Genomic DNA, 19,837 nt, shown 5'->3' with positions numbered 1-19,837 from the left:
CTAAATAACTCCGTGTGTTTTAACATGTTTATTTGAATTGTTGTCAACTACTAAAGGAAGCATACTAATTCGTGGTATCAACAAACACCGCCATGTACTTTGAATTTGGAAATATGTGCTTATCTGTCCCATCTTCCCCACTCTATTATACATATCTACGGAATTTACATTTAAGTAAAAGTCTTTACTAGACCAGTCATGGCCCACTTAATACAGGTATTGAGCAGGCCATGGACCACCAGTCAAATAAAGAACGATTCGTAGAATACATAACATGCAATAAACAGTCGCTAACCGACGGCAATTAATACCAAGTTATGAGAAAATAATAATCGTCCTCACACACCTCATTGGTTTAGCTTATTACTCAACATACAATTAGACCACCATCACCTGCTCGAGCATCCACTTCGAGATAAGCACCGTATTCCACAATTTCTAGTTGAGTAAATTGTTTCCTGTAACACACCCAAAAAAACTTGAAACCACTATTCGATTGTCATCGTACGCCGGTACAAAATTCCGACTTAAACACAAATGAAAGTACATTGTGTCGTATGGAAGTAGTTATAACATTTATTGGTCATTTAATTGTCCGGTTATTCCTTAATTAAATAATTACCAGCATTACCAGGATGACCAACCTAGCTCAGGAGTTTTATTTCGCTTTGATCTGGAAAGGAACTTATTATACTATATATATCACATCACTTGAAACTATATTCATTCTTGGTTAGGAATACTTAATATAATATTATGCTACTTATCGTAACTTTCAATGCGATATATATGGTATAAAGATGGTTCATGTGTTCATTCTCCTTTACTGCTGTCTCAACAAAATGTTAACATAATTATATACCTGTATTCTCGTGACTCTAAAAGGGCGTTATTATAATCGTCAAAAACACGAAACACCTTGTAATACCATCGGCTTGTATACTGTAATGATTAATACTTGAATTTAGCAATACAGGTTTTTCATTTCGGTAAACTTTAAGTACCATACATATCGAGCTTCAATATTTCATCCGGTTTTAATTAACATTCCCATGTAAATTGCCCTGTCGAATGTTAAGTATAGCAATAAGTAACTGTGAATTCCAAAAATTGCCACGATGCTCACCTGACGAGAAGTTTAATAACTCAAAGAAAAAGTTTCACCATTCTGATATAGCTTATATATATTTCACTTCGAAGTAAGAGACAGATACGTAAATCACTTTGTTGAGGCACCAAGTACGTTGCGATGGTTGTAAGCTTCATTATTTTCTTGAGTGTAACAGCTTTAGTACAATCTATTGAAGGTAATTGTAAACATTAGTTATTAACTTCTAAGCTCGTCATAAATCAGTGACATTCATTCATAGCATTATGTGAGATGAACAAATGTGGAGAAAGATTTTACAAGAACTTAAACAAATTAAGTTATAGTAGGACGGGGGAAGATGGGACACCTTTTCATTTTATTTATTTGTCCTATTTGGTAGTAAACAAAGAAAATGTAAAGAATTATAAAACCGTATCCTCACGGCTTCCATAGACCGCTGTTAACTGTTTAAAACTTGGATAGTATGAGCTAAAGGTGTCCCATCTTTTCTCACCCTACTATATGCTGTGTTTAAATTACTCTTATTATAGTTGTTAATCCATTCATCGGAAATGAAATTGAAGAATTTGTCCAAGAACTTGAGAGAAATCTTGCCAACATTACTTCTAAGACCACACCATCGGTGACGTCTTTAAATGTCGCCACATCACGTGTGACAACCACCGCACCAGTACGAAAACCAACAACAACAACAGCTTCAACTACAAGTGCATCGTTAAGAATTCAAAAGCCATTCAAACCAAAGCCGGTTAGTCTAGAACTTTAGATTCTCAAAAGGGTTTTGTTATCTAATATGAATAAATACATTTGTGAGTCAACAAATGAGGGACAACACGTAACCCTTCGTTACTGACAGTTTGGCAATTAAATGACTATTGAAGCATTTACGTGTTCTGAACAAGGGTACAAACGCTCAAAAAATTGGCAGAATCGAGTTGCGAATTTGGTAAAGCCTGTAACATTGGGCCGTTATATTAAATAGAAAGTATATAAATAAATATTTTATAGATTATATCGTATATACAGTACACTTTGAAAACAATATGTGTGTGTTTTGCAGAACCATGACCGAAATAATTAATTTCACAATGCCAATGCATTAAACTTATAAAACGTTTGTAAAACAGATTACAATAAGGTGTTCGTACTATTGCGGATTCAGCTACAGACTAAGAAGATATATGAAAACTTGTTTTGCTTTTCGAAGAATCGAGTAAGTCATTTTAAGTGCAGTTGTAAAACTTCTGTGCGTCGTTTTTTCCTCCAATAGCGTCGCACCTCTTGCAACGTCATATCTGCAAAAGCTGCGCTTTTACCAATTTTGCGATCTCGCAAATTACATAGTGCTTCTATTTTGTTGTATCAATTAATACAACTTTAGTAATGAACGTCATTAGTCTTAAAGAAAGGATAATCAAATAACTATTTTGTTTTTCTAATTGATAAAGATCTTAATTTACCCTGTTATGCTTGTATGTATTAAAATACACATCTTTTATAATGGTAAGGCTTTGTAAAACCCAAATTATTTTCAAAATCATAAACATGATTTTCCTACTTTTCTATTACAGTGGCTTGCATGTTCTGCCGGTATGAATACAGATGTGGAAGATTCTCATTTTTTTGAAAGTGTATTTGCTGGTTAGAACAAAATATCTGTAATCGAGATTAAAGAGGCGACAGTTGCACATCACCGTTTAAACCAACCACTCTTGGTTCTTAACCCTACATACCATATATTCTCTTTTCTTAACTGCCTTACTGTTTAATTGCACGTCCGTCATAGACATGCTTGCGCTAATAAAATATAGTAATACGAAACCAAAACTATGTTTATGTAACGACAATAGCCGACACATTTCTATATGGGGCTGAGGGTAAGATGGGACAGGTTTATAGGAAACGATGAACAACAGATAAACCGGGATTCCCCATAAATATTCTATTTTAAAGTCACTGTTCCCGCCAGTAACGGTTTCGAGCCGATTTGAATTCTTCGTCCGTTTTGTCTGTTTTGTCCGGATTTCGCTACCGCATGCGGAACTCGGTAATGGGTTTGCATGCGACTTCGCAAGCGAAATCGCATGTCGGATACTGTGTATACAGTCACCATAACGCAGGATTTTTAGGTTCAAATAAACATAATAAGCTGCTGATTGTACACAAAAAAAAACGGAGCAAAAGCACAAATCTGCTGATCGATTAAGGTGGCTGTACACAGTATCCGGATTTCGCTGCCGCATGCGGAAATCGGTAATTGGTTTGCATACGACTTCGCAATCGAATTCACATGCCGGATACTGTGTACAGCCACCTTTAGAACTGCCCGTGACGTCATAGAGCCTACGGGTGACGCAACAATGGTGGTCTTGGTAAAGATGTTTATTTACAGCAAGGTTTATTCAATTTTTTTTAAAGATTTTTAAAATATATAAATGTTTCAGCTGCTAGTCCTGGAAATATGTGTTCCTAATGATAAAACCAAATAAAAAATGCAGAAATGAAAGCAAAAATAGCACATTTTCAAAAATATCCTCAAGACAAAATTCAATATTTTTTCAAGATCACATTACTGTAGGTTAAAAAAAATTACCCTGGTTATCAACCTCAGTATACAATGATTTCACGACGACTATATAACTTCAATCATTAAATAAACGGGTGAGACACCATATAAAGTGCCACGCACGACAGAGCTGCGCTAATCAAATAAGATTGTTGGTACGAGAATCGTTGAGTTCTGTGGGCAAGTAGACGTGGATGCATGCACATCGCCATGCCGGGTGCTCCACCACATATGGTCAAAATGTGAAATACAATCTCCGGCACTCTTTTTGTTGAATTTAAATAATGTGAAGCTTTGTCGAAGCAGTTGAGTATGGTTGCAATCGTATTAACCCATATAAACCAAGACATTAAAGGAAGTTCACTTTCAATAAGAAATGCAGCCGTTAACCACATCGTAGCGCAAACGAGTCCAACTCCTTGACAGGTTAAGTACAAGTTGGTTCGGGACATTTCAGTATATGCTGTATAAACTAGCTCAGCTTTCTCTGTAAGATGATTATATGAACGTAATATTATTTTGAATTATTTTCACTTTAATAAAATCAATAACCGCTAGCTGTATTCTAACTTGGTTTATTATTGCATTCCATATTAATATAATATGCAATGTAATGAAATTGAAATAATCGACCTTATCGCAGACCTTTATGAATTCACACCGCTTGGGCTCGCTTAGGCTCAGGCCAACACAGAAATAGTGAAGCATGTAATAAACAATATTCACAACATTAAAACTAATTTTACTTTCTGTAGAACGAAGCTGTTGCCACATGCTGATTCCTACACTCTTATGTTTGCCCGCAAGCATTTGTAATACAAAAATACGCCAATTATTGAACCGTTTAACGTCATTGTTTTATAAATTTATATCGTTCATTTCACTAACATGGAAACAATATATATATTGCTAATTTACTTTGTGTTGACCTATATATACCTATATATATAAAGCAGAGTATTTATTACCTGAACCTACGTTATCTTTATGCGTTAATATCTGTCCATTTTAAGCTGACCAATTTTGTCTGAGTTTTGTACCGTTTGTGTAACTTTTATATTGCCGTGTGCTTCTATAAATACAGGATGAGTATCACAGTGTTTACCCCCGTTGGCTATGACGACATAAACTAATTTAATATGAATCAACGCATGCAACTGACGAACACGATTACTTACTACTATATACTACATAACACGCACAATATTATTCAACACTCTGGGCGAAGCTAATGCGTTTTTTAGTGCTATTACTACCGCGTTTGGCACCGAATCGTGCGCTTATTAAAACACATCGCGTTTAAAATCTTGAAAAAAGTTTGTCTAGTTAGTATGTGCTATAGGTGTTCCGTCTTCCCCCACGCTACTAATATCACGTTGCGAGAAGAACCAGCTGAATGTAAATGATTTATAAATAAATATAAAACGCGACAGCAAAATTTTCCTGTTGTGTCTGGGTAGCAATATATGCGTCATCACAGTATAGTAATTTGACTGACGTGTAATACTGAATAGCGTAATACACACTCATGGTGATATTGAACAAGGTCATGCATTAAAACAGCTACGTCAAACATTGAGGTCATGTCTGGTTTGTCATAACAGTAAAGATATAGAAAAATCAAATCACTTCATACTTTATATCAGACATAAAAAAAACTTTTTTTTTGCACGTGCCTGTGTAATATTTGGAGAAATACTGGTAGTATATAGGTATGTAACTTACCTTATCCTCACGTGCCTGGAAAACGAAAGTCGTTGTAACACGGGTGTTCTGTTTTATACACCCCGTGCCAGCAGCTTATACAAGTTATACCATGTAGCCTATATGTTACTTTGTGGGTAACTATTTTTGGGGGATTTTTTACCTATATAAATGATAGTACTGGCTTATCGGTTAAGCGATTTGAACAAGTATAGTAATATACCTGATTTACTGACCGCGCACCTCTGCGAATATTTTTTTTAAAGAAACAAGGGAGGGTAATATTTATTTACCCTTATTGAGCACGTAATCGGTCATTTGGAACCTTTTTTTGTCGAACAGTTGGTCTTGTTAAACACGTAAATGATTAGAAGGTTATTTTCGTGGAACAGTTGCTCTTTTGTCTTTGGGCGACTTTTTCCGCACATATATAGTAAGATGGGGGAGGATGGGACACTTTGACAGACGAGACTTTTTTTTAATTTATTTTCACGGAACCCTATTAAATTATAATCATAAAAATAATGTAAGAGACTTATTCGGCAGTATTATCACGACTTTACAAAGCCAATTCCTTTTCTTTAAATACCAAAACAAATACAGTATAGAGTGGAGTAGATGGGACACATTTCGTTCTATTTTCTCGCCCCAGCTGGTGGTAAACAAAGAACATTCAAAGAATTATAAAACTATATTCTAACGACTCCCATATACCGTTGTTAATTGTTTATTAAAACATGATCAGGATACTTTGGTATTTAAGGCTTAAGGTGTCCCATCTTTCCCCACCCTTATATATGTTAAATAGAAACATTTTTTTTAAACAGGTAAAAAAGTGCGAAGTAGTATAAGGTGCTATTTCTAAATGCTCGCTAAATCATAGTAAAGCCGATATAATTTTATAGTTTGCGAGTGTGAACATGGCCTACTAGAGATACTAGAGATATCTGTAGCATGTCGTGGTTCGAACCAGTATATAAACTAGTTTCACAGAATCCTAAAAAAGAACATGCATAATTCGTACAGTTTAATTTTATCCCCCCAAAAAATAATTTTAGTTTTGTGAAAAAATGCAATATAAACATGAGGAAAGTCGACAGGGGTAAATATGACATAAATTTGGTATTAAAACAACGAAAGCATATCGTTTTAAAGTTATATATATTAGAGTAGGGGAAGACAGGACATCTTTAGCACATAATTCTCAAATATCGTGATTGTGTTTTTAACATTTAACAACGGTCTGTGGTAGTCAGTCTAGTTTTATAAATCTTTAAGTTTTCTCTGTTTATCACCAAATGGGACAAGAAAATAGAATGAAAAGGTGTCCTATCTCCCCCACCCTACCATATATAACGTTTACATAAAAAGGAAACTATATATGACAGTCGTTTAAGTTCGGTAGGTTAACTACAGCAGAATAATGTTAATATAAAAATATTTTAATTCTCCCCATTGTTGTTTTGTAGATTTTTATTGCCAAAATTTAAAAGGTTTGCTTTTAGATTAATAATTTATACCCAGGAAATATTTTAAACATAGTATACTGATATAATAACAAGAAATACATGAAAAATATTATAAATTCAGTGACAGTATTATTTCGTGGTATTTTCGTGTGCTTCTACGAATAAATTCACATACTAATCAAAATTTGAAATGATTTTGAACTGTCCCGTCTTCATGTGTGATTTCGACTTTGTAAAACTACACCTGCTGTGTGAAATGCGAATCTCTAAATAACTTCGATCCGAAATGGCGGACACAATTGCCATTTCCTTTTCCGACCTTACAGACAAGCGAGAACTTTGCCGCTGGAGAAAAAGGCGCAAATTGATAAAATAGAAAAGTGAGTAATTGAGGAAAAAGATTTTATCGAGGCTCGGTAACTTTCCAGCTACAGCTACCAATACACGGTAAAAATGAAAACAGTTTTACAAGCGTTAATTTTTTTAGTGTAAAGTTTTATATATTAAGTAGTATAATGTATAAATGTCTATTTTCCTTAGTTTACGAGTTCGTAAACTTTAACGTTTAGTAATAAAGTAATTTTAAAGGGTTAACAATTAAATAACCGGTATATTTGCGAATGCGTGGCAGCGTGAGCGAAAATATGTTTGTAAGTTAAACAGCAATATTTTCAGATTGGTTGTACACATTCTCTGGAATGTTATGTTTACATATGTTTTACTCTTAAAGCAAGACAATGTCATCATTCAGTACAAGAAGCAGTCTTGAAAGATCAACATGGCCGAATAAATTGGAATACCAGCTGAGTTTATTCTGTTACGTGTTGGGACTTAGTAGTTTTTGGAGATTTCCCTACCTAGCTTATGAAAATGGTGGAGGTATGTTGCATTTTGTGAAGTATGCAATTAAACTTGGTTTTGAAAAGGCAGTTATGCTAAATAAATTAATGCTAGTTTTGTTACTTTATATTTTTTACTGATGTGAACACTTACTAATGTAAAGTTTTGGATTAAAGACAATAAACAGCAGTAACAGTAAGTTAATATAGAATCAATAGAGTAATGGGCAAAATGTCGCTTATATGATAGGAACCTGAATTTGTTTCAATATAAGGCAACATGACAAGGTGGTTAGTACACCTTGCTCTAACCCAGAGGTAATGGCTTCAAGGTTCGTCACTTTTACCATTATAGTGAGTGTGTCCTTGGGAAAGACATTTAGCGGCAATTGCTTTTATCCAGTGGCCACTAAAGGGTTGTCCAAATTATCAGTCATACTCCAAAATATACAACTCACAAAGTAACATAAATGGTAAATCGTAAGCAGGCTGGAATGAGGTGTTTGAAACCTTGTGTTATAACGACTGTCATTTTCCAGCCAGACCAGGTTTTAGCAAGTTACATTCATTCATTCATTCATTAAGTTCTAAACTGCTTTTTAGACCTTAGCGTATTGGTGTACTCAGCTTGTGCTGTATTATGCTAATACTCTTTCTCAGTAGTTGTAGATCAAATATAGCAAATATAGTAGTTAGTAGTTGTAGATCAAATATAGGCAACAAATATGGTAAAACAACAAAATGCAGCCAAAATCAAATTTAAATTTTTAGCCTTTTATAATTATGGGTAGTATTTTAATATCTAAATAAAAACTGATCAAAATGGTCACATAGAGGAACATTTAGCTGTTTTCCAGTTTATAGTTGTGTTTGATACTGTCTGGTATTTTTTGTGTATCAGCTTGTGATGTGATGTGAATATATGATCATTAGTTAAATAGCTATTTGTTGTTGCTAACTTGCTAGTTACTAATATTTTAAAAAAAAACACGCTGTTTATTATGAAATAAAAGGATATCCTAGCGGTACACAACAGAGTAGCTCTAATTGCTTAAAGTCTAGAAATACAGGAATGCCATTTAAAGTATAGTGTACACTAAGGTTCATGCTTGACTAGTCAAGTGTTCAAGCCAAGGGTCTACACTTATGTCTGAATCAGCCTTCTTATCATGGCTATGGCAATGTGTAATAAAATGGTCGCCTAATTCAAACAGTGATGTGCATTAATTTAAAAATAGATATAATATATACATACACATGTTTAACTTTTTACTAATTTGAGTAATTTTGACAATTTTTAACATGTCCTATTTATTAAAATATCTTATTTAACGAAAGCATTGAGCAGCTTTTACATTATTATGTATACTGTTCCACATGCTTGGTCTAAATTGGTGTGATTGCTGAATTTGCTGATTGGGTAGAGGCGTATACGGTATAGCGACAGGTGCCTCAACTTGGAAATGGTCTAAAGTTGTGCATGAGACACACATGAGTACATTGTTGCTAATATAAAGTTTTATTTAAAGCTTAACTTACAATATGTTTTCAGCACCATTTGTATACGCTTTTCTACTCTTGTACATTCTTGTTGGCATTCCTCTGGTGTTTCTTGAAATGGCATGGGGACAATACAGCAATCTTGCACCACTACAAGCTTTCAGAACCGTCCCAGTCATGCAAGGTTTGAAGAATTATGATTTTAAGTTTTTAAACATAACATTAGTACATTACAAGTATGATATTACACTGTACTTGGAAAAAAATAGGTTCAGCATAAAACGGCTCGATTAAGCTACATAAAATATAGGATGATCCATAAAAGATTTTAAACCACAGTCGTTACACATTTGGTTTTAAATGTTTCATGTATTTTATTATATCCTGTATAAATTATATATAATATGTTTTAATCGCACCAGGTAGAATTAAATGTGTTAGGTTGTAAGCTTTGTAGAAATACCCCAAACGTGCTCTTTTTGGAATATGTCATGTCTATATTAAAGATAACTACCGTTTTATAACCCATGTTTACTTTCAAACAAAACATACTTAGAGCAAGCAAGTTATTATTTACTAGTAATATGACCAACAGTTTAATGCCTGGGGCTACAGTATACCCTCCGCTGTGAGATTTATTAGCACCAGTCAGACCTGTGTAATCTAGTAAATAAACGTCACTTTTACTTTAGCTCATGTTACCAAGTAGATTGAAATGTTTTCACTAGTGTGGTTTAAGTATAAGTAACACATTAAAAATCAGTAATTTATAAAAATAAGTTTAAAACCTCGTACAGTGATGTATTGTTTGTTATTTTAGAGTGCTACCATGTTTGTTATTCATTTTAATATTATTCTAATCCTAAAATCACACATCTATGATTATACAGTCATTGCCTTCAATAATAGATAAGTCTGTGGGTCTGCCAATGGGTACCCGAGTTAATAGATAACAATAAATTTGTGTATTAGGATAATTAACTACATGTACAGTAATAGTAGCTTTAGAATAACATATTAAATAATATTTAAAATTTCAATTAAAAACACACTTAACTATTCAATTTACCCTATTTTATTCAGTATCTGTTTTAAGAATATCCAAAAAAAACAGACAATTTTCCCGAAATAGGCTGTATAATTATAATTAGTTAGTTAATATGCATAATCGATAAAAGTATTTGATAAATCACAATAAAAAAGCTAGAAATGCAACCAAACAAATGATAGAATGTTAAACAGACCTGCTAAATATATCAAAAGTGTTTATAAACTTCCGTAAGTTCATTTATATGAAGTTAGTTAAATTTTAAAGTTGCACATTATATCACACTGAAAAAAAGTTTATATATATATAAATATATATATTTCAAAATTCCAAATTTTAACGGCCCATCTAATAAGATCGTCCGCTACATAATGCGGTTGATTTGTTGAAAGGTGTTAACTACACAGTCAGTCACACCATAACATTTATAACCATTAAGCAATTGATATTGTCGTTGTTTACAAGTAAACCTGTCATCACCCCCACTTGCATAATGCTAAAGAATATTTTCGTTGTCTTGTAGGCCCACTCTTGCTGTGTTAAATTATTCATGGTCAAGTGCATAAACACAAAACTGTCCAGCCCACTATAGACTACACACACCAACACAATGTATTATGAGATTGTTTATTGACAAACACGTTGTTTTATTATTTATATGCATAATACATAATACATCTACCCACACTACCCAACACATGCACATCATATCTTAAAAAAAGCAAACACTCAAAATCATACAAATATATAAACCTTAAAAATTCTAACAGAACAAACTATTTAATCGCCTACTTCTAGACTTTTAGACTATTTTATTATGAATAAAATTTGATCCATGCATATAATAATAATAATAATAATAATAATATATATATGATTATAGCGTTTAGTAACACAACATGTTGATTTAAATATTTAAGTTGGTCAACAAAGGATTTAGGCTATTTAGCAGTTATGGTCATTAACCTTCTGATAACACAACTTGTGGTTGTGGCTCATCGTCAAAAGTTTTTTGCTAGCTTAAAATTAAATTTTATTTAATTCACAGGTATTGGAGTTTGCATGCTGTTTTTATCATGTGCAGTGCTCTTATACTTCGGCGTGGTGTCTTATTACATCCTGGTGTATCTTGCATCATGTTTTTCCAACCCCATACCATGGACAACATGTGATCACTCATGGAATACAAGGAAGTGTCAAGAAATCTTAAGTAAGCTATATTACTTCCGTGTACGATGCTAAATTATTTCTTGTTTATTCTTGAAGATTGTTCTGCTTATATTTCACAGAATTATGCATTTGTATTTATTTGCATTTTTAATGCACGGACGAGTACTGTATTATTTACATTCAGCTGTAGTTTAAAATTGTACCTTTTTCTTTCATTCTGACTATGGACCATGTTTACTTGCAGAAAATTCTAGTTGCCAGTCAGCTTAATAAAACGCAAACACCATCATCATATTCACTTCCTTGTGTGAATGTATTAACCCAACTGTTGTATTTAAAGTGGGCAATAAAGTGCTGATGCTAAAAAGCTAAAGTGATTTGTTTCAACTTTTACTTACGCTTATGTTCGTGGTGATAATTTAAAAAGTTACAAAATAAAAATTTGTATTTTATTTCAGATCCGAACTGCGCCTCACAAGGCCATCTTACTTACAGACAAGGAGAGGGATATGGGATTGTTGAAAATGGTGAATTTATCAGGAAAAGTGTTTGTAATTACACTGCTGATGGAACGCACACCTCGCCTGCTGTAGAATATTGGACGTAAGTAAAACAGTTGCTTACTTGACATTTTTATCCTCATATAAAACACATAAATACTTTACACACACACATAATCATATACTTTATTTTTTGTTCAACTGTACTTAACAAGAAATTAAGCAGACCATTAAAAAAATACCAAACCGAAAAATACCTACCTAAAAAATTTGGCTAAAAGTTTCAGAAAAATAGAATGTTTCTTGAACTTATAAAATCAATAGGCCTACCAGATACCGAGTAAATTACCTTATTCCTATATTGAAGAATTTTAGTTTCATGCTACATAATGAATGTGTCAATCGGTATTATACGTAGTTACTGTAGTAGTTACTGTAGTAGTTACTGTACCACCAACAATGTATTTACATTCAGCCTGTTTAAAGCTGTTTATGCATCTATATGCCAAGGAAGCTGTTTTTATATAAATTTAAAATTTTAAAAAACTACTGGTAAAAATGAGTTCAAATTTTGTACTAAGTTTTATTTGAGGGTCAAATTATTATGGATCCGCAATTTCAGCATTTTTACCGTTTTTACTTTCTTTCTTAGCAAGAACTTAGTGAACAACGATGCAGTGTGCAACAATCTACCCGACATTGATCGAATTCTGTTTGGATCTACAGCGCAAGTCCTTGCACCTCCAATTATCATCATTTCTGTCTTTCTTGGAATCCGGTTTCTTTCCGGTGTGATAGCGATGGCAAAACATGTTCAGTTCACTGGCAAGGTTGGTGACTTGGCTGAAAATATTAAATTTATTCTGCATTTTACCTTCAAACTGTGAAAACGTGTTAAAGCTTAATAATGAAGAGGCAGTGACGTATATTTATCATACACCTTACAAACAAGAAAACCTAATTTTTAATTTTGTTTACAATATTTAATTTTAATATCATTATTATTACTTAAATAATTCTGCTTGCCAGTTTGGAATACCAAATAGTAAATAATAAATACGTCTTCCTTAAAGTCAGAAATAGTTTCTAAGCTTGACCTAGCTAACCAGTTTGAAATGATTGTTGTTTTTTTATAATATATTTAGGCTCTGCGAAACATTTGCTTTAAGCCACTTTGCAATTTTAGACCTGCATCCCTCATTAAAAGCATGATGTATATTTGTTAGTGTTACTTAAATTAGATTGTTGGGCATCGTAATTTATCTGTTATTTTATGCACTAACACACATATTTACCCACGAATTATAATTCAATCTAAAAACACCATGCAACTTTAAAGGTGGCTTATCTATTGAGCACGATACCTTTTGCGGTCTCTGTCATGTTACTGGTTCGTTGTGTAACTTTGGATGGAGCAGTGAATGGAATCATTTATCTTTTTGTACCGAGTGATCCGATGGCTTTCGTTTCACCCAAAGTAAGAAATTTACCTCGGTCGGGGTAAACAGTTCATGTTTATTGTTTTATTCTCTTTCATCATTCCATTTACATTTTGGTAGTAAACAAAGAATATTTACAAAATTATATAACCCTATCATTGCGACTTTTTTTTTCTTAAAATAATTAAAATTTTTAAGTAATTATTATTGTGAAATTTATTGTACCCATGGACCATGGTGGAAGATAGATTCCTAAATGTAATAAATATAATATTTATTTTCTAAAAATAGATGAAATCAATATGATATGACAAATTCAAATAATGCAAAATTTATAAGGTTTATAATAGTTATTTACTGTAAGTTTTACTTCTATGTAGCCCATTTGATTAAAATTTGTACTCCTTGAGAATAAGTGTCTGTAATTTGATATGATACAGTTTATCAAATAGTTAAACATTATACATTTGTTTATCAACTGTTTCATATGCTGAGTTAAACACCTTTATTTAAGGTCGTTGACCTTAGTAACATGTGATACTCAAATGTTAAACATGTTGAATGCGTTTATATTAATTATTAAATTTTGTGAATTTATGGGTAATTTATTATTGAATCACTATCGTTATTGTCACTGGTTAATTGTAAGTTAGCATGAGCATTTTTCTAACAATTTATTAAGAGCTTTTTTTATTAAATACAGCTTTGGAAAGACGCCGTTGGTCAAGTATTTATAACACTTTTAACTTCATGGGGTGGTCTCATAACATGGTCGTCATACAACAGATTCTACAACAAATATTACGTGGATGCATCTCTGCTTATCGGAGTGGCGCCAATTCTTTCAATTTTATCAACGATTTCAGTATTTGGGGTAGTTGGTCACCTGGGGACCGTGACACTACGTCCCGATTTATCCAAAGTGCTTTCAAATGTCAGCGGACCTATGGTTCCTTTGGTTATGTATTCGGAAGCATTATCACAAATGTGGGGGGATGATCTTCCATGGAGTCTCGTTGTATTCATATCAATGTTTTTATCATCAGCTACTGCAATGGTAAGTTTGAATGTGATGAAACAACCTATTCCTAAAACACTATTTCTTCTTTATCTGAGTGTAATCAAAATCTTAGGTTTTGACGGCCAACAAACAATGAAACAACAATTAACAATGGGTTTAAATATTAAAAGATTATGAAAGATTCACCTTTTAAATACCAACTTTTATTTTCTATTGGATACACATAGCAAAGATTGAAAAATGTTTAAAACAAAAAGACAGAATAAGAAATCCCATCCATAGTTCAAAGAAATCTCACCAATCATTCACAGTGAACAGTTTAAGGGACACACTTGTAAATTGTAGAAGAAGTGCATTACTGTAATACACAATGTAATTCCAGTATATACTAAAATCAATCTTGGTTTTTATTACAAAAGTATATTTATTTGGCTTATTGTTTTATTCACTTGATTACCTTTTTTCTTGTTCTGTTTTACCCAAAAGTTGCCTTTTGGGAAAGGGTAAAAAAAACAACGGTTTTATTTTTCTGTTTTTTTTACCCAACAAATTTTAACTTTGTGATTGAATTGATTGTAAAGTTTTATTTGTGTATTACTTTAATTTAATTAACTATTTATTTTAAAGTTATTCAAATATCGAAACTGATATATTACAGCTTTGCAAATGCTGTCTGGTGTTTGTGGTTTGTGTAGAAAAAACAATATACTAGTAACTAGTACTTATGGTACAAAGTACTCTACTGCTCACAGGGTTACAGAAAAAACACCACACATTCGGAGAGCATATTTAAATACTAGAAATTATATAGGAATTCCATTGATTGTGATTTGTAGATTAAACAAAAACTTTTGGAAACATCAGAATCATGTGACACTTTAATTATTTACCTTAAGTTTAATAAATCACTCTATATGTTTTATTTTTCCCACTCAAGTGATTTACATATAATATATATATATAACATTACTTTCCATCAAATATTTAATTTTTTTTAGTTTCCATGTTTGGAATGCATCCTCTCTTGTATTTCGGATTCTGTGAAAATCTTCCGTAAACTGATCCTTCGCATCATCACCACCATCTTTCTCTTGCTCATCTCGTTTGGAATTTACTACGGACTACCTTGTCTCTTACAAGTAAGATTTCGTCAAAATATGTGTTTCTTTTTAATAATATAAGTTAGATAACTCATTACAAACTTTTTACATAGTTAAGAAAGGCAACTCAGTGGCATAAGTCCATCAAAAATAAAAACAAACACAACATTGAATTGCGTCTCATAGCAGCATGGCCTGCACTACAATACTTTACAACATGTTTCACTCGCAGTCTGCTGTAAAGTTTTATAAGATTACATAGCAGCCAAATAAATAACAACACAATCATGTTGTTTTAATTTTTGGTACTCAAGAGGTAATGGGTTCAAGGCTCGTTGCTGCTACCATTGTTTGTAGGCATATGTGTCTTTACACTTAACGGCAATTGCTATAACCCCGTGGTCACTAATGGGTTGTTTAAATTGTCAGTTACACGTAAAACATAAGGTTCCCCCAAAAACAATCACTCACAACACTACATTCGTGGAAACTTGTAAGTTGGCACGAGGTGTGTGAAACAGAACACCTTGTTATAAGGGCTGTCATTTTCCGGCCACTCCAGGTTAAGGCAAGTTACACCCATTCATTTACTTATTTCTATTTATTTTTTGTAAAGATCAACGGTTTATATTCACATGCCAGTGCCACATGTGTAGAATGCTGCCAAATGGAATACACACACACTGACATGCATCATATATGTCTTATGTGTTCCAGAGTTAAATATTATTTATAGCAATGAGTCCCACCCAATGCATGCCACACATTCATATTTAATCCACTTTTATCTCCCAGTGGACAGGATTGCAGATGATTGAATTCTTCGACACATTTTCCCTTCCATTCTGCTTCATCATTATAGCTCTTGCAGAACTTTTGCTTCTCTCATATTCATTTGGTAAATTACGTTATACATTTTTATAGGATAAAATTTGTGATTTTACTAAATTTGTTAAACAACAAGTATTCAGGTATACCCACCGCTGTCATTTTGAGCAGACACTAATTGTCACTCGTCCATGCATAAAAACAGGAAAGCAATAATCCCCAAAATTACATACATGGGAGTAAGGGCACAAGAGGTGTATGAAATAGAACATCTGTGTAATAAAGTTTCCCTGCCAAGTGATAAATTTTGTGTTTTTTAAGTAAAAACAAATTTTCTACAGGATTCAAACTTCTTGGCACGAACACAAAAGCAATGACGCGAAACGCTTGTCTTAAAAGTCATTTCTGGTCAGTCATGTGGGGAGGTGTCAGCCCACTTGTTTTACTGGTGAGCTTATATTTTGGTATAATTAAACACAAACAGTGTGAATATACAACAACTAGCGAGCACAACATTAATCACTTACATCTGGAGACGATGGATTATGTCAACATATATAATATTAACTCCTAACTCTAACGAGAATATCGTTTATTATAAAATGTTCGTAGAATGTGTTGTGCCAGAAGATTCACTTTTTCAACTATGCAATACAGCAAAACTTGAAAGACATAATTTTTTTAAATAACATATTAAATGTCTTTTATACAATTTACGCACGCAGGGTTGTTTAGTATATTCGATAGTTGGCATTATACGTGATGGCGTAGGTAGCATGGGACCTCGATTATATCTTCCACACAATGCAACAAATGGATGGACGTTGGTGGCGGGAAGTGTGATGGTTGGTTTTGTGTTCCTTGTGCTCATACTGGTTGCCATCATCCGTGTTTTGCAATCTGGTGGACCATGTATTGGGGTGAGGATAATAATTACTTTATGGTGGTTTAAAATATGTTTTGGTAGCACAAAGTTCTATTTTAATTTCTTTAATGACATAGATTGGGTAATGAATTAAATATGCGTAATGGTTATAGTTCAAAGTGGGTGCAAGTCCAATGTAAATGTTTTGCAACAGACCCATGTTATAACTGGTTAAGTTGCCTGATAAAATGAGTAAATATAATGTGGTGATCTTTTATAAATTAAAAACAGTTTAATTAATTTAAAACTTGGTATTATTTTTGAGTGCTTATGTGCGTTTTGATGTACCTTGATTTTAGAAAAATTTTGTTGCGATATTTATTAAATTAATAGTTAGTAATTGTGTATGTTAAAATATCATCTTACTAACTATTCCTACTGCGTGCATTTAACATGAAATAAATTGTGTTTCTGATAAAAACAATCCTATCAAATCTAATATTGTATATAGCCTTTTCATTAATTTTATAAAACCTTAAAATATAAGTTTTTTATTTTTGTGTGTTAACTTTCAGCGATTGCGTAATTCGTTCACCCCACACATGGGTACTTCACCCAGCAACGGGGGTGGTGACATCTCGCATGGCAACGGGGAACTTTTCCTCAGTGATTACACAAGTCACAGGGAGAGAGGGGGGATTGAGATTCTCATTGATGAAGATATCGTGACAAGTGTTTAACAATACACCCTCTGTGATGTCATAATACCGCTGAAATTCGAACGCTTTTGGCTTTGCGGTGTTCGCCAAAAAGACATTTTCAAAGACGTAACATTTGACTAATACCTACCAGCTAAAACACAAATCCATTATAATCTCAATTGGGCAAGCCTCGTGATTAAATCGTGCTCCTATTGGCTGCTTGCCATCATGCGAATGACGCTAACCAATCATCACTTACCACGCAGTATGGTACAGTAACTAAATTATTGTGAACAACACAACTACGCTGATGTGCAAGAAACCAGACCAATCATCTCCATACTTCTTGCGTCTCCACACTTTTCAACTCTTGCCAAAAATTAACTCATATTTCCCACTAGAATAAACTCGCCTTTCACCAAAGACGGTTAGAAACTTTTTATATTTTATTTTTCTCCCACTTTTCTGTATTCCCTGCCCATACCTTGGATGTTGCAACCATATTTTATCGCATTGCGTTTGCCTTCATTTCCTCTTGCAGCAAACGCCACATAAGCAAGTATTTAAAACTCGCCTATATTGTAACTGTATTTTAACATGCCATTTTTTACCACTTTGCGCCTGAAACTGAGCTAAAATGAGCAAAACATAAGCCCAAATTTACAATTACAAATTCTGTGTACATTTACCATCCCAAACACGACAATTGATTTTCTACTTACTGTACATATCACACGATCAAGCAATTCTAAGCGTTATGTCGTTTTTATATCCCAATCTTGCGGTGCTATAGCTTTGGTACGTTGTTTCCGTACACACGTTTTAAGTTTTACCTATGTATATACATATATTACAGCTTACACAATATTACAAGAAACGAGCGTTTGTGGGTCAAACTCATTACGTACATAATTTGAACCATATATTCCGCAGTATATTGCGTATTATTCCATATACAATTTTCGTTTGTTTCTTTGTGACCTGGTTATTTTTTTTAGTTTTACCAAAACGAACTAACTTTATATTCGAATAATTCTCGTTCTTTTATGTTTCCGAAGAACAGCTGCCTGCAATTTCTCCTAAACTGCTTCTAACCAAAAATAAAAATTGTAAAGAACAAGATTGTTAACTAATGAAAGAGGCAACGCAGAATTTATTTATAGGTGCAGTCCAACGTAAACTAAAATTTGAATATGGATAAATATGCTTAATGTGACGTAAAGGTACCACCAAAACTGAAAAAAACGAAACAGTTTCTGAAAAAAAATGGCGGGAAAAACGCTGGAGTAAAATAGTATTCGAGCGTGCGAAAATGCAAGGGATTAAAAAAATGTCAGTAAACTTTGATCGTTTCTTTTTTCTCACTATGTGCCAAAGGTACCCGTCTTCCCCCAACCTACTATTTAAAAAATATTGAATTTAGTACGTGTTAATTTTTAGATTAAACCTATAGCTACAAAATTGACTATAGTACGGGCTATGCTAACTCCAGCGCTTTTTTAAACTAAGTTTTCAACATAAACGATCGATTTTTTTAAAAGATGGTACCAGTAGGAAGGCATAATAAACATTTAATATAAAAATGTATATAAAGAATAGAAGAAAATGTGGTATGTTGAGCATAGTGTGTTGCAATGTTTAATCGAAAAGCTAAAAAATAACAAGTTTTACCGGCGCCGTGGCAAAGTGGTTGGTAACCCAGAGGTAATGGGTTCAAGGTTCGTCGCTGCTACCATTGTGGGCGTATGTGTCTTTGGTTAAGACACTTAACGGCAATTGCTACACAACCCAGTGGTCACTAATGGGTTGTTCAAACTATCAGCCATACATAAAAAAATCCGCCCAAAAAATAATCACCCACAAAGTAACATATATACATGGTAACTCGTAGGCTGACACGAGGTGCATGGACATCCGTGTTATAACGAATTTTGTTTCCGGCCACGCGAGAATAAAGTTACATTCAATTCAAGATT

At 33.2% G+C, this 19,837-nt stretch overlaps 2 protein-coding genes across 2 annotated transcripts; both read left to right on the top strand.

The window, feature by feature from the left end:
• The first annotated feature begins 870 nt into the window (after positions 1–870).
• Positions 871–2,486, top strand: LOC149728155 (uncharacterized). The gene is made up of 3 exons (XM_089888263.1): positions 871–1,307; positions 1,642–1,859; positions 2,239–2,486. Exons 1-3 carry the CDS (start codon positions 1,250–1,252, stop codon positions 2,326–2,328), a joined length of 366 nt encoding a protein of 121 aa, XP_089744389.1. The 5' UTR covers positions 871–1,249; the 3' UTR covers positions 2,329–2,486.
• Positions 2,487–7,503: 5,017 nt separating this feature from the next.
• LOC149728154 (sodium- and chloride-dependent glycine transporter 2-like) lies at positions 7,504–18,981 on the top strand. Its single transcript, XM_089888238.1, has 12 exons — positions 7,504–7,729; positions 9,242–9,373; positions 11,286–11,447; positions 11,866–12,010; positions 12,560–12,737; positions 13,247–13,384; positions 14,050–14,403; positions 15,366–15,506; positions 16,263–16,365; positions 16,637–16,743; positions 17,021–17,215; positions 17,736–18,981. The coding sequence occupies exons 1-12, from the start codon at positions 7,588–7,590 to the stop codon at positions 17,898–17,900; spliced, it is 1,962 nt and encodes a 653-aa protein (XP_089744364.1). The 5' UTR covers positions 7,504–7,587; the 3' UTR covers positions 17,901–18,981.
• Positions 18,982–19,837: the final 856 nt, after the last annotated feature.

This window comes from Ciona robusta, chromosome 11 (assembly GCF_009617815.1).
Source record: "Ciona robusta chromosome 11, ASM961781v2".
Lineage (NCBI taxonomy): Eukaryota > Metazoa > Chordata > Ascidiacea > Phlebobranchia > Cionidae > Ciona > Ciona robusta.
This window is presented reverse-complemented; position numbering and strand designations above follow the sequence as displayed.

Excerpts from the sequence above, each read along its gene's own strand:
- LOC149728155 (XM_089888263.1), top strand. The coding sequence starts at position 1,250 with ATGGTTGTAAGCTTCATTATTTTCTTGAGTGTAACAGCTTTAGTACAA. Across the intron at positions 1,308-1,641 it reads TTTAGTACAATCTATTGAAG|TTGTTAATCCATTCATCGGA; the intron begins GTAATTGTAAAC and ends CTCTTATTATAG. Across the intron at positions 1,860-2,238 it reads AGCCATTCAAACCAAAGCCG|ATTACAATAAGGTGTTCGTA; the intron begins GTTAGTCTAGAA and ends TTTGTAAAACAG.
- LOC149728154 (XM_089888238.1), top strand. The coding sequence starts at position 7,588 with ATGTCATCATTCAGTACAAGAAGCAGTCTTGAAAGATCAACATGGCCG. Across the intron at positions 16,744-17,020 it reads TCAGCCCACTTGTTTTACTG|GGTTGTTTAGTATATTCGAT; the intron begins GTGAGCTTATAT and ends TTACGCACGCAG. Across the intron at positions 17,216-17,735 it reads CTGGTGGACCATGTATTGGG|CGATTGCGTAATTCGTTCAC; the intron begins GTGAGGATAATA and ends GTTAACTTTCAG.